General features: G+C 49.9%; 1 protein-coding gene across 1 annotated transcript in view; it reads left to right on the top strand.

Annotated features, from left to right (window-relative positions):
- Nucleotides 1-13314, top strand: part of MINDY4 (MINDY lysine 48 deubiquitinase 4) — a 1976984-nt gene that overhangs the window by 1023774 nt on the left and 939896 nt on the right. The window contains exon 9 of the mRNA XM_069647706.1: nt 1020-1099. Within this exon, the coding sequence (XP_069503807.1) occupies nt 1020-1099 (80 nt within the window). The remainder of the gene's footprint in view (nt 1-1019; nt 1100-13314) is intronic.

Raw genomic sequence — 13314 nt, forward strand, 5'->3', positions numbered from 1 at the left:
TAAATCTGGAAATCCGGGGTGCTAAGAGCTATGTATTTTGTTTCAGTGAACAGGATACCTCACGGCATCCTGTTCATTGAAACAAAATACTTACTTAAGATGGCCACCATGGATCCAGAAGGATGGAGCCCCTCTTCCATTTCCATGGCGGCCCAGGTGGCTGGAGTGGCGGCGGTTGCGCAGCTACCGCTGAAAGAAATCAGGTTAGTGGGGGTGGAACGGAACCAGAGACCTGAGGGGGAGGGGGGTTGTGGAGAAGATGGCAGGCAGGGGAAGCAGCCAACAGGTTGCTTGGGATGCAGGCTTGGTCTGTGGGATTCAGCCCAAGTTCCGAGCAATCTGATTGGTTGGCTCCAATGTCCTGGGTGCTAATACACATTGGGGGTCATTACAAGTTTACCGGTCCGGTAACTATGGGACCGGTAAACTTGCTGGTACTGTAGTTACCGGACCGGCAAACTAAGAGTTATGCTCGCGGGTGTCTTTTCACCTTTCAGGTCCGGTACCCGCGAGCAGAGCATGTCTGATGCACCACCACCATTCTGAAAGGTGCTGGTGCATCCGACCTCCCCGTTCCCATGGGGCTCAAATGGGAAAGGGGAGCATTTAATTCCGGCTCCGGCTGGGCCGTAATGACCCGGTAATTGCCCATTCGTGGCAAACTTGTAATGAGACCCATTACATGCATACTATCTGGAATACTCACGTTCCATGCATCTTTTCTCTTGTGCTCTTGTTTTACATTCATACTTATTAATTCTGCTTCTTAAACGTTCACGATTTTAAGTTGATTTCTTAATGACTACTGGATTTTACTTATTTTGGTTGTAATAATTGTTATTGTACTTATTTTATGGGATCATTTTACATTTCTCCATGCCTATTACAAAGCACACAGCATACAAAACGAAGAAAATGAGTAACACTTGATAAAATAATCTAGGGTAGTGTAATCCTCCTTTTCTGGAAATCAAGTGTCCTCTGTGATGCCCATACATTCTGTTTTTTTTCCTTATTAGGGTGGTCCATGTGGGGTACTTGCAGCAGTTCAAGGCTGCGTCTTGCAAAAACTGGTCTTTGGGGAAGTTAGCGATTCTCGGTAAGTGAGCATTTTGTGTGTGTGTGTGTGTTTTATAGTTTTTTAAAACCTTAACACAATAGACATAAGTAACTTGTTACAAAACATAATATCAAACACAATGCAATTCATCCTTGATAACATTAAAAACTACGTCAACATTTTATACCGAAAGTATTTCTCCAACGTGCAAAACTTGCAGTGTTCTTAACGACCTTTTAAACTCTGTGAAATTGTGCCCGTTGATTTATTCTCGCTCATTTGGACTAAACGAACTCGCTTCTGAAGTTTTAGAATGCAATTGGTCTCCTTTCATTCCGAGTCACGTGACCAACGGGAATGCTTTTCGGACTAGTCTTGAATGCTAACCAACATGATTTTTGCAAAGGGTGCCCCACGGAGAAAAGCATGTTTCTAAAAGAATGCAATTAAGCATGTAAAGGCCATGCAGGCATGGGGTCTTTCACGGAAGAAAATACCTTGATGCGCCTGTGGATTGGATATGCTCTAACGATGTTTTGAATTTTCTTAGGACAGCAACTCTGTCACTTTACATGACCCTTTGCTTTTTTTTCCATAGTACCTGATTTTGTAAGGGGGGCATGACAAAGGAGATTTTTTTCCTTAGGAATATGTTTCGTGAAAGGAGTAAAGTGAATTTTGTCGTGTTCCTCATTGGTAGTCTCTAGCAAAAATAATAGAAACACATACATGTATGTTAATCCATAGGTGCTCTTCATTTGTAGACATGTCTGAAAGTTGGCCAAAGTATTCTTTTGTATATGGGCTTTAAGATTCGTGTAAGGATACAAAGTAGTTTGGTAGACTCTTTTCCGCCTTCTGTGTGTTAGGCAGAATCCTGGGCAGTGCCCTTAGGGACCACTACACAAAATGAAGTCCACAGGTGGTAGTACAAGTTCACCTCTGGTACAAGTCTTTACTACACAGTTCGAGTGGTAGCAGTAGTGGAGCAGCCAGACTTATCTCAAGAGCAAATGAGCAGTATTAGAGATTACACAAAGGACTACAATTACTGTGACTGAAGCAAACACTGACTCAAGGTTTTTGGTTAAAAAGTAAAAGTACATTTATTTTAAACCATCCGTTCACAAAACACTTCACTTCTATTAAATTAAAACCACATTTCAAATACACTACACACAGCCAATTCCCCTTGTGCAGCACAATTCAAGGTAAGTACCTTTGGATTTGACGGACCGGTGTTGTGAAACAAAGACGTTACCGGGGTTATTACGCGATCACTTTTTGACAGTAATGACAGTTCGGTCTTACGAAAGAGAAGCGTACAAGCGAGCACAAATGTTACCGTAGTCAAACACACTTCGCACATGAATTAACACAAGAGAGTTGGGGATAAAACTCATAGGCAATACTTTTGTCAAGGCAGATAGAATCAAGAGACACTTTCTAAAATGTAGATAAGTCAATAGGCCTGCGCCAGTGTCAATGGGACAGGGGTCCTGTTGTCAAGGATCACAAGGTTAGAACAGTTCATGATTCGAGATTGTCAGGAGTACTTGGATATTGTCAAAAGGGAAGCAAAAGTTATAAGAGGGAAGGAAGGTAAGGACAAGCCTTTGGTGAGGAGAAAAGGGATTCACCCTAGTTCCTCGAAGTCGGACACAGTACCTTATTCGTATGACGAAGAGCTGGTGCCACGGCAGTTGTTCCTGGTAGTTCCTGCAGACTCACGGTTCCTGAAGCTTCAGTCGTGAGGACAAGAAGGACAACATCTGGAGCGATCTGCACTACCCAGGGATGAAGCCAGCAGCAGCAAAAAGCACCAGTGAATAAAAAGTGCGCTCCTTTAAAAACAGAAGAGGCTCTTCAGGTGGCTATCCGGAACACTACAGCTGTGTGCAGCGATTTCGACCAAGAAGAGGATCCTCTGCCTGTGGAAGGTCAGGTGGTTGATCCCACCAGGCTCAAGGGAAGAAGACTCCGGACTGGATCCTCTCTTGTCGTTGAAGGGTAGATAGCTCAGGACTGCAGCAGGGCTTCACCGGGACTCGGGAGTTGTAGCAGCAGTCTTCTTCTCCGCTTCTCTTCGGTTCCTTGCAGTTCCAGTGGCGACTCTCACTTCCAGCTCAAAATTTTATGCCAAAATCCCCCATTCACACTACCTGGCTGTCAATCACTCAGCAGGGGGGTTGTCCGGGCCGGACAACCACCTCAGCCAATCACAATAAAGCGCGACTTGGGTCTCCAAGGATACCCTGTGCAGGGGGTGTCTACACCCCTCCCTCACATTCAGCCCACCTAGACACAGACGCCAAAGGTCGGCGAAAAAAGGAAGCAAACCTGTTTTGCCGCGCAAAGTAAAACACAAGAAGGACTTTAACAAAAAGAAATGGCGATAAAACCCAACCGGAGCCGAAATAAAAAGTATTTGGTCAAGCGGGTTTAAGTTCGAGGCTAATATAATAGCCTAAAACAGTACCACGTTTATATAGTATAATCGCGGTAGAAAAGTTAGGGTAGATACCACTGCCACCAGCCAATTCTTAGTGTTAAGAGAGCAAAATAAAGCTCAGAGATGCACAGTCAAAAAGGGATAGGAATTAACCCTTTCCATTACTCCATGTAAGATGGGGTGTACTGGGTCTGTAGTTTAAAGTGACTATATAAAGTTAATGGCAACTTTACCTGTTTCTGGGGGACATAAATCAGCCCCAGAAAAATGGAGTCCGTGGGAAGTCTCGACGACCCTGTGTTACTGCACTGAAGGTGCTGTGTAACACACAAAAAGGGGCTCCTGGAGTGGTGTAGCTCCATAGCCCAAGATCACACAAACAGTAGAAATACACAAGGCAAAACACATGTAAGAGTGGGAAAAAGGCTCACACTCTTACCAGGTGGAAAAAATAAACCCCAGAAATCCAGCAAAGCTGCTGAGGGACTCACTAGGTGAGGGAAATTAGCCATAAATGAGAAGTCTCCCTAACACTGTGTTCATCCAATCAGGTTTCCCCCTGTCTTTCCAGACAATGGGTCTTGTTACTCTTTTTTTACACAAAGGACGTGACACTGGTTGCTTGGACAGACCTTGTTAGGCAGAATCCTATGCAGTTCCCTTGGGGAACACTGCAAGAAGATTAAGACTACAGGAGTAAGCAGTAAACCCAATTGGTAGCAGTCTGCACCACCCAGATTTACCTGGTAGCTGTGGCTGAGCAGTCAGACTTCTCTCAAGATGAGTAGGGCAGTATACAGAGGATACACAATAAGGATAAAAACACAGTAGAGCAAGCAAACACTGACCAGAGCTTGGTATCAAAAGTATATAATTATTTATTTAAAACACACTTTAAGAAATACACTAAGCATTATAGATCAAAGCAAGTTCAAAACAAAATCAGAAAAGTATACACACCTCCCTTAATAATTATTAGACAAGTCTAGGTCAAAACACCACTATTTGTAAAAAAAAACAGATGTGAGCACGTAACTTAGATGGCACCCCAATAATTAGGTTAATAATTAGGTTAAAGGGAGAGAGAAAAAGGCAGGTTATGAAAATAAAACAGTTCCCAACACTTTTCTAAGACCACAGCAAGTTATTGAAGGCAGAGTCTACTGTAGAGCCAAAGTTCATAGGCCAGGCCCACTTTAAATGGAGCAAGGCGAAATGTGCCCAAGATCACACAGTTTAAAAAGCACTCAAGTCTTTGCAGAAATGTTCAAAGGAGGTTGATTTGATGCGAAAGATAAAGTTAGAAGGTCTGGGGGGCAACCCAGTTGGAAAGCCAAGGATTTAAGGGTCACCTTTAGCAATCCGCAGAAAGGGAGGCCAGTCGGAACACAGTACCTTAAAGAGTGAGGAAGCTCCAGCGGTGGCAGTTGTTCCTGGCAGCGGTTGCAGTTCGTGGTTTCGACCAGGGGAAGTGAAGCTCTCGTTGAGGAGGAAACTTGGAGTCGTTGCACTGCCCAGGGAAGAGACCAGCTGCAGAGTTTGTTCGGTTAAAAAGGTGCGTTCCTTTTATTTGCGGTCACAGTGGTGAAGCTTGGCTATCCGGCCGCCGGGGTGCTTGGCACGAGCGATTCGACCAAGGGACGTCCTGGAAGGCGAACGGCGAACTGGTTGTCCCCACCAGCTCAAAGGGAGAAGACTCTTACAGCAGAAGATCTTCTCTTGTCATCGGGAAAGTGGTGAGGTCGTTGCAGCAGGGCTCCACCGATGGTGTCGTTGTTGCAGATGGCTCAGCTTCTCCCCTCTTCGGATTTCTTAGGTCCTGTGGTGACTTCTGAAGTTCCAGTCCCCAAAGCCCTGCTTTTATGCAGAAAACCCTCCATTCAACAGCCTAGCTGTCACTCATACATGCTAAGTGGTGAGCCGGGTGGCTCACCACTGGGCCAATCAGAACAGAGTGCGACTTGGGTTGCTAAGGCAATGCAGTCCAGGGTGCCAATTCCCCCACCCACACATCCTGTGGAACCCAGACAGAGTGGCACCAGTTGGAGGGCTTCTGTGGAGAAGCCTGCCAAAAAGTGGAACAAAGGGCCCGACCTTGGCTGGGGTTACAGAGACAGACACAAATGCCTTTTTGGAAAAGAGTTCAGGCGAAAAGACCCAACCGGTGATTTTATATTAAATAAATAAACCGGCGGTATCTTTAACATTGCACCAAAAAGTGGTGCATTTAAAATCAATGGGAAAATCCCATAGGAAATATTCTGGTGGAATATTTCACGTGGTAACCACTGCCACCAGCCAGAAACTCAAAAAGGGGGGACTGGACAGTGCCCCCTTGGAAACAGACCCAGGGGCAATCTAATTAATCCCTTCCAGTACTTCCACAATATGATGGTTTGTACTGGTTCTGTTCACAATTTTGGACTAGTAAAGCCAATGGTGACCTTACATGCCCTGGGAGACAGTAGTCAGTCCCAGGGTATGGAGTCTATGTTTGGGGGTCACTATGACACCCCTGTGTTACTGCACTGAGGGTGCTGTGTAACACATACACTAAAACGGATGATACCCTATGGAGTAAAAGACCCCATATCCCATAAGCGCACAATAAATCAAAGACATATCTCAAATCATGCCTAAGAGTGGGAGGAAAAGAGTCTCACCCTTTGCAGGAGAAAAAAAACAAACCCCAAAAATCCAGCAAAGCTGCTGGGGACTCACTAGGTTTGGGAAATTAGCCTTATAAGAGTATTCTCCCTAACAGACCTCCACTTTATTCTCCTCTCTACATGTACAAACAGGAACTGTCTTTCTGGCAAAACCCCTGACTCCTCCCTTTCCTCCTGCTTCCCGCCTGTTGTCTCAGGGCTGCCTTAAAGGCACAGAGGCTCGTAACATCACCCCTGGACAAATGTTCTGAGGTCGATTTAGCATTCCTCCACTAGGCACATGGGCTTTCTTATGGTGTGTTGTGGGCAAGCCCATTCTTCACTCGGTCCCGTGTCCTCAGGGTCACGGGGCATGTCTGGTGGCATTCTCCTCACCTCTGGGGGGTGTCCACAAGTCAGTGCGGGGTTTCTTCGCCTCTGGCGCGTGTTCCATTCGGGAGCGTTGTTTTTCTCACTCTTGATGAGGTGCTTAAAATGTGAATTGTTTCTTGTAATTTCCTGTGTTGCATTCTGTGCAGTCACCATTGATCCTTTGAGGGCTACTACCCTGAACGGGTTTGGCGAGTACTTTGCATCTGTCTTCCTGGCCATTGTCTGTTTCACCAGTACCTCATCTCCTATCACACATTCTTTGGGCACTGCTCTCCTTCTGACATCTGTGTTATATTTTGCCTGTTCCTCTCCACGGGTGTCTCTCGATATGGTTTCTTCATCGATCTCCGCTTGATCATCAACGTTTCTCACGAGCCTGGTGTGAACCTTGTAACGCATCATTACTTCCACCGCTGCCTTGTTGGTCGCTTCATGAGGTGTGTTTCGATAGTCCCTGAGCATCCTGCATAGAGCCTGGTGCAGGTTGGTGGCCTCAATATATGTTCTTTGTATAGTCTTCTTGATCGACGCCATGAAGCGTTCGGCCATCCCGTTTGTTTGGTGCCATCTTTGGTGGGTAAACCCAATGTGCTTTGCAAATGTAGTGAATTTGTGTCTGTTGAACGGGGGCCCATTGTCTGACTTGATTGTTCGGGGTATGCCCGATTCGCTTGGTACCTAATCGAAGACGGCGGCTACCTGGGGGTACCCTGTTGTTGCAACTTTCGTCACAATGGGGAATCTGGAGTACTCGTCAATAAATACCATTAAGTATTCTCCCGACTCCAGGGCTCCATAAAAATTGACAGCCACCTGATCCCACGGTCAGTCTGGTATGTGTGTAGTTTGTAATGGTGTGGGGACCTCTGCCTTCCCAGTGCACTGGCATGGCAGACGGCTCTTCACCCAGTTGTCCACCAATGAATCCATGAATGGAAACCAGACGTTGCATCGTAGCTGTTTCAATGTGTTATCGACTCCCCGATGTCCCTCATCTGCTGTTTTGATGATATCCGCTCTGAGTGTGGCGCGAATGACAAGCTTGCACCCTCTCAGTAGTATTAAATTATCATTGAACGCTAGTTCATTGTGTACTTTGGCTAGACCCTCTATTTCTTCTTGGCACATGGGAAGTCCCTCTGCTGCTTGTTCGTGAGGACGATGGCCAGGACCATGGACGAGCCTGCTGCCAACGCATTTGCGACAGCCTCCAAAGATAGCGTGGATGGCAAAGCAATGGCCGCAACGTAGTTGATGTACTCTGTGTCTTCTTCCCTAGTTGCTTGTGCGCCTGTCGTGTGGTGTGAAATGTTGTCTGCAGGGTTTTGGTCACCCCCTGGTCTATGAATAATTTCATAATCCTATTCCTGTAAGCGGATACCCCCATCTCTCGATCCTGGGTGGCATCTTTGTGCGAGGGTTCCCGAATAGGGAGAGTAAGGCCTTATGGTCGGTCACCAGGGTGAACTTCTTGCCAATGATGAAGTTGTAAAAGTGCTGAAACGCCCAAGGCTTTCTTTTTCGGCCTGGGAGTAGGCTGATTCTGTGTGTGACAGGGCCCTGCTTGCGTAGCCAACTTTGTGTCTGGGGTGTGTATCTTCTCCAATGGTTTGGGCAAGGTTTACACCTAGTCCCACTGGGCTGTCACCTACGATGATTTGAGTGTGCCACAAAGAGTCAAAGTAAGCAAGTTGTCAAGCTTCTGCCAGTGATTTTTGTATGTCCTCAAACACGGCTTGGCACTCTTCAGACCAGTGGAAATCAGCGTCTTTCTGTAGTAGTCTCCTCAGGGGCTCGGTGTGTGTCGCGTAGTGCAGGATGTATCTCGCACATACTCTTAAGTCCCGTCCCCTTTCCTCCATGCTGCATAGGCGTCCCTTGATAGGGATGGGAGACGGAACGTTTTTCACCAGAAAAACCTTCTTCCCCTTTTAAATTTAGAGGCACACGGGAGCATGCGCTACGCTGACCCCGCCCACCGGCGCCACTCCCCAGTCTCCTTTTCCGCATCAACGGAATGGGCCGATTTCACCAGCGCTCCTGGGTTTGACCCTGCCATGTAACACCATGCGCTCTTCCCAGGACTCTTCTTCTATCTTTTTGTCTTTTATCTGTCTTCTAGGTACTTGGTCCACTGGCGTTCCGGTCCTCCCTGGCGCATGTCGACTTCGGGTGGCTTCAGCAGGTGTCCAGCATGCGGGGGGTTCTTCCCCACGTCTGACCTCCACAGTCTTTGCCTCTGCTGCCTTGGCCCCGACCACGGCTGGGAAGGCTGTACCGCGTGAAACGCATTGACTTTCTTGCGCACTCAAGAACAGACTAGCCAGGTGGAGGGAGCTCTTAGAAAGATTGCCTCCAGAGGACCTGAAGAACTTCGTCAAGCAAGGAGGGCCACTATTTTCCATCACACCACGCAAGGGCTACTCCTTCCTGCGCCCGAGAGGGAGGAACCCATTGAGTTCTGGTACCAGCACATGCACCGAGGCTAGTCCAGCTACCAGCCGTATGGGCAAGCGGTCATCAGATCCTTATGGAATCAGTGCTGAGGGACCGCAAGGTTCACCGGGAGTACTCCCGTGGTGCTACGCCTTAGCACCGGCTCAATGTCCGAGGGGGTGCCTTCACGCAGCACTACCGCCGACACCACCAAGGGCAGTACACCTTCCGGGTCTAGATCTGATGTGCCTGGTAGGTCTCTTGCTCCACCACCAAGTGGATTGGAGGAGGCTGGGCCCTGGGAGCCATGCACCACGACTTTGGCACGTGGCATGCAGCTTGACAAAATGGCCGCCTGGCCAGACAACGTTCATCCAATGCCACTCTTAGGAACAGAGCAGGCGGGTGAACATGTTTCAAGGTGGGACTGGCGTCAACCAGCTACGTGGCCTACAGCTTATCCATCAGTGGTGCAGGGCAGGTTTCCCCTGCTACCTAGGCAGAGTGTGCCCCTGCCTCAGCAGCCTCCAGCCACTCCGTCAATATCGCCTGCCACCTCTTCAGCCTCCCAAGACAGCTTCTTCGAAAGGTTTCTGGCTCTGATTCAAACCCCCCAAATGGGGGCCATCCTACGGGATGCAGTCAGGGACTTGCTCCCTCCGGACACACCAGCGCCCATAGTCATTCCTCCCATGGCTCTGGTTCCTCAGACACCGGCACAGCACCCGCTGCCCCCTTCGGCCCCTGCAGTGCCAGCTCCCATGTCAGTTCAGGCGATTCCCCAACCACTTGTGCAGCAGCCTCCGGCTCCGATCCCCACATCACAGCCCACAGTGCCACCACTCTTGGTGGACACAGACGAGGAGGAGGACCCTGACACGCTGTTGTCAGCAAAGGCCTCCCATGACAGGCTTGCAGGTTGGGCAGAATATCTGGGCCTTCCTCAACCTGAGGTAGAACAGCCTGACACGTGAGTCCTGGCAGAAGTCCTCACCCTAAGACCCCCTACCAAGACGGGTGTCCCGATGCAGAAAGACATCGTGGCCTTTGCCAAAAAGGTGTGGTTCAAGCCACACTCGGCCCAACCTATCAATAAGCGCCTTGATGCCAAGTATAGACAGACGGAGGGGGGATCCACTCTTGCTATCAGCACATCCTCATCTGCATTCTTCAGTGATTGCTGTGGCGTCACTGTACTCTAAACCTCAGTTGTCCAGGCCCACCTCGTCATTAGCGCTGCTAGGCAAGGAGGAGAAGATCTTGATAGCGTACGGCAAGAAACTGTACTCCAACGCCTACTTGCACCTGTGTCAATCCAACATGGATGCCATGCTGGCAGCCGCTAACCAGAGGCTTTGGCGGGAAATAGCAGACTTCCTTCCAGAACCTCCGGTGCAGAGCCAAGCACGCTTCAAGGCATGTCTTGGAGAAGCCAAGCTGGTTGCGCAGGACTTCTTGGAGTCCACCGTGGCCCATATCGATACCTTTGGCTGGGCCATCTGCATCGCCACGGACATGAGAAGGATAGCCTGGCTTCGGGGTACAAAATTTAACCCTGACATCCAGGAATGCATATTGGACCTTCCGTTCGAGGGTAGTGACCTCTTCCACTCTACCATAGACGAGGAATTAGATAGAAAGAAAAACAGCTTGCATTAAAGCTCAGACAAGGGCCGGTCGTTCGGCAGGTTCCGGGGCTTCCAGGAGAGGAGGTCGAGACAACCTGACCGCTCACCCAGTCAGCACTGGCGCAAGCAACAAAAAGGGAGGGGGGGGACAAAGGCTTCTTCCAGTGCCCCTCCTCAGCACCAGCCTCAGAAGGAAAAAAAGGCATGACGCGTCCCTTCGGGTCCACGTGTCTCCAGTGGGGGACATGCTTGCCTTTCACGTGCAATTTTGGCACCAGAACTTCGTGGACCCCTGGATCCTATCTGTGGTATCTTTGGGGTACCACCTACCGGTCCCTTCTCCTCCTCCTTCATCCGCTCCACTCCCACAGATTGGGACAGCAACTCTGTTGGCTTAGATCTGGTCGCTCGTCGAGAGCCAGGCAGTGGAAGAAGTCCCAGCCTCCCAGAGAGGATTGGGCTTTTATTCCAGGATGTTCGCCATACAAAAGAAGAACCAGGCTGGCCTGAGAGTTTTGTTGAACCTATCCACCCTCAACCTCTCCCTCCCTCTTCAAAAATTTAAGATGGTAACACCAGCGCCCATTACAGAGACAGTAGACCGGGGAGACTGGATGTACTTCCTGGATCTGAAGGACCCTTATCTGCACGTCCCTATCTGGCAGCCGCATCGCTCCTTCCTACGTTTCAGGATCATGGGCTGCCATTTCCAGTACAAGGTACTACTACCCTTTGGCCTCAACTCAGCCCCCAGGGTATTCACCAGACTCATGAATGCTGTGGTAGCCCTCCTCAGGGCCTAGGGCCACCACGTCTACCCGTACCTGGACGTCTACCCGTACCTGGATGAATGGCTCGCCAGGCCGAGGTCTCCAGAGGGAGTTACCCACACCTCCGCACTTATGAACACACTCCATGACGTGGGGTTTACTATCAACCTCAAGAAGTCTCAGCTGCAGCCCACGCAGAACCTCACCTTCCTGGGCCTCGTCTGGGATACGAGCTCAGAGAAGGTCTTTCCCTCGGAGGACAAGATCACGGCCATCAAGAGGGCCAATACGCACTTCCTTACCAGAGCAGTGACCTCGGCCTAGTGGTATCAGCACTTACTGGGTATCAAGGCAGCAGTTTTACTGGCCGTGCCCCACACCAGACTCAGGATGAGGAGGTTACAGCTGCACCTGGGCTCCCAAGCGGAGCTGGTCAGCATACCTCCTTCTTTCCACTCGGACCTAACATGGTGGTCCAAGGACTGCCACCCTGCGGACAGGCAAGCCCTTCCGGCAGCCGACCCTGCAGGTCACCATCACTACGGACTCCTCCCAGGAAGGCTGCGGTGCCACTCAGGACAGCCTCAGCGTCCACGGAGTCTGGACCCAACAGGAACATGAGTCGCATATCAATTGGCTGGAGCTCAGGGCCATCTGGCTAGCCCTCAGAGCCTTCCTTCCGCTCATTGGAGGCAGGACAGTCCTTCTCCAGACCGACAACTCCACCAGCATGTACTATGTCAACAAGTTGGGGGGTACCAGTTCCCCTCCACTGTGCAGGCTAGCGGTCAGCATGTGGGAATGGGCCCTGGAGAACAACATCTACCTCATGGCCGTCCACCTCCAGGGGGAGGCCAACTTGGAAGCGGACAGGCTCAGCAGACTGGGAGCGGACAATTACAAGTGGCAATTGAACAACCAGGTGCTGCGGGTGGTCGTTGACACATGGGGCTACCCTTAGGTGGATCTATTTGCCTCACGGAAGAACAGGACGTGCCATCAATTTCTGTCTTGGCAGGGACATGGCCCCGGCTCCTTGGGCGACGAATTGCAGATCCAATGGAAGGGCATGACAGCCTATGCCTTTCCTCCCACACCCCTGATCCCCAGGGGAATCCTCAGTTTGTTACCTCAGTATCATTTTGATAGCCCCCTGGTGGGCGGCGAGACCGTGGTTCTCCGAGCTGCTCAGCCTCATGGACAGACCACCTATTCACCTTCCGCTAGGCTCCTCACATCTCCACTCCACCCTGCTCTTCAGGAGTTAGCCCTTGCAGCGTGGTTCCTGAGCAGATCACGCTTAAGAACCTGAACCTATCTCAGGCCAACCGGGAGATCATTCAGGGTGCCAGAAGCAAGACTAGCAGGAGACAATACAAGAGTAAATGGCAGCCATAGGGGCCTATCGAAATTTGGAGAAGGAAAGCTTTTCCTCATCCAACCCAATAATCAAGAAGCATTTGGCAGGCTTGTCCAGGCTCTACCCGCCCATCACGAAGCTACACCCCATGTCGGACCTCAATGTGGTGTTGGGCGCCTTGGCACACAAACCTTTCGAGCCAGTGGCGTCCGCGGACATCAGGGTGGTCACCATTAAGACAGCATTGCTAGTGGGACTTGCCTCTGCTTGCAGTGTCAGCAAAATCCATGCTCTGGTGGACTCAGAGCCCTATACCATTTACCACAGGGATAAGGTGGTCCTGCGGACTCACCCGGCATTCCTGCCCAAGGTACCCGCCGCGTTCCATCTGAATGAGGAAATAGTCTTGCCCACATTTTTCGCTGACCCCAAGGATGAGGCTCAGAGAGTCTTGTACTGTCTGGATGTCAGGCATGCTCTGAAATTCTATCTGTACAGGACCAGGGGCTTCCGCAAGTCGGACTCTCTCTTTGTCACTTTTGGTGGATCCAGGCCAGGCTATCAAGC

Source organism: Ambystoma mexicanum, chromosome 2q, assembly GCF_040938575.1.
Source record: "Ambystoma mexicanum isolate Mex_15411 chromosome 2q, UKY_AmexF1_1, whole genome shotgun sequence".
NCBI classification, from domain to species: Eukaryota; Metazoa; Chordata; class Amphibia; order Caudata; family Ambystomatidae; genus Ambystoma; species Ambystoma mexicanum.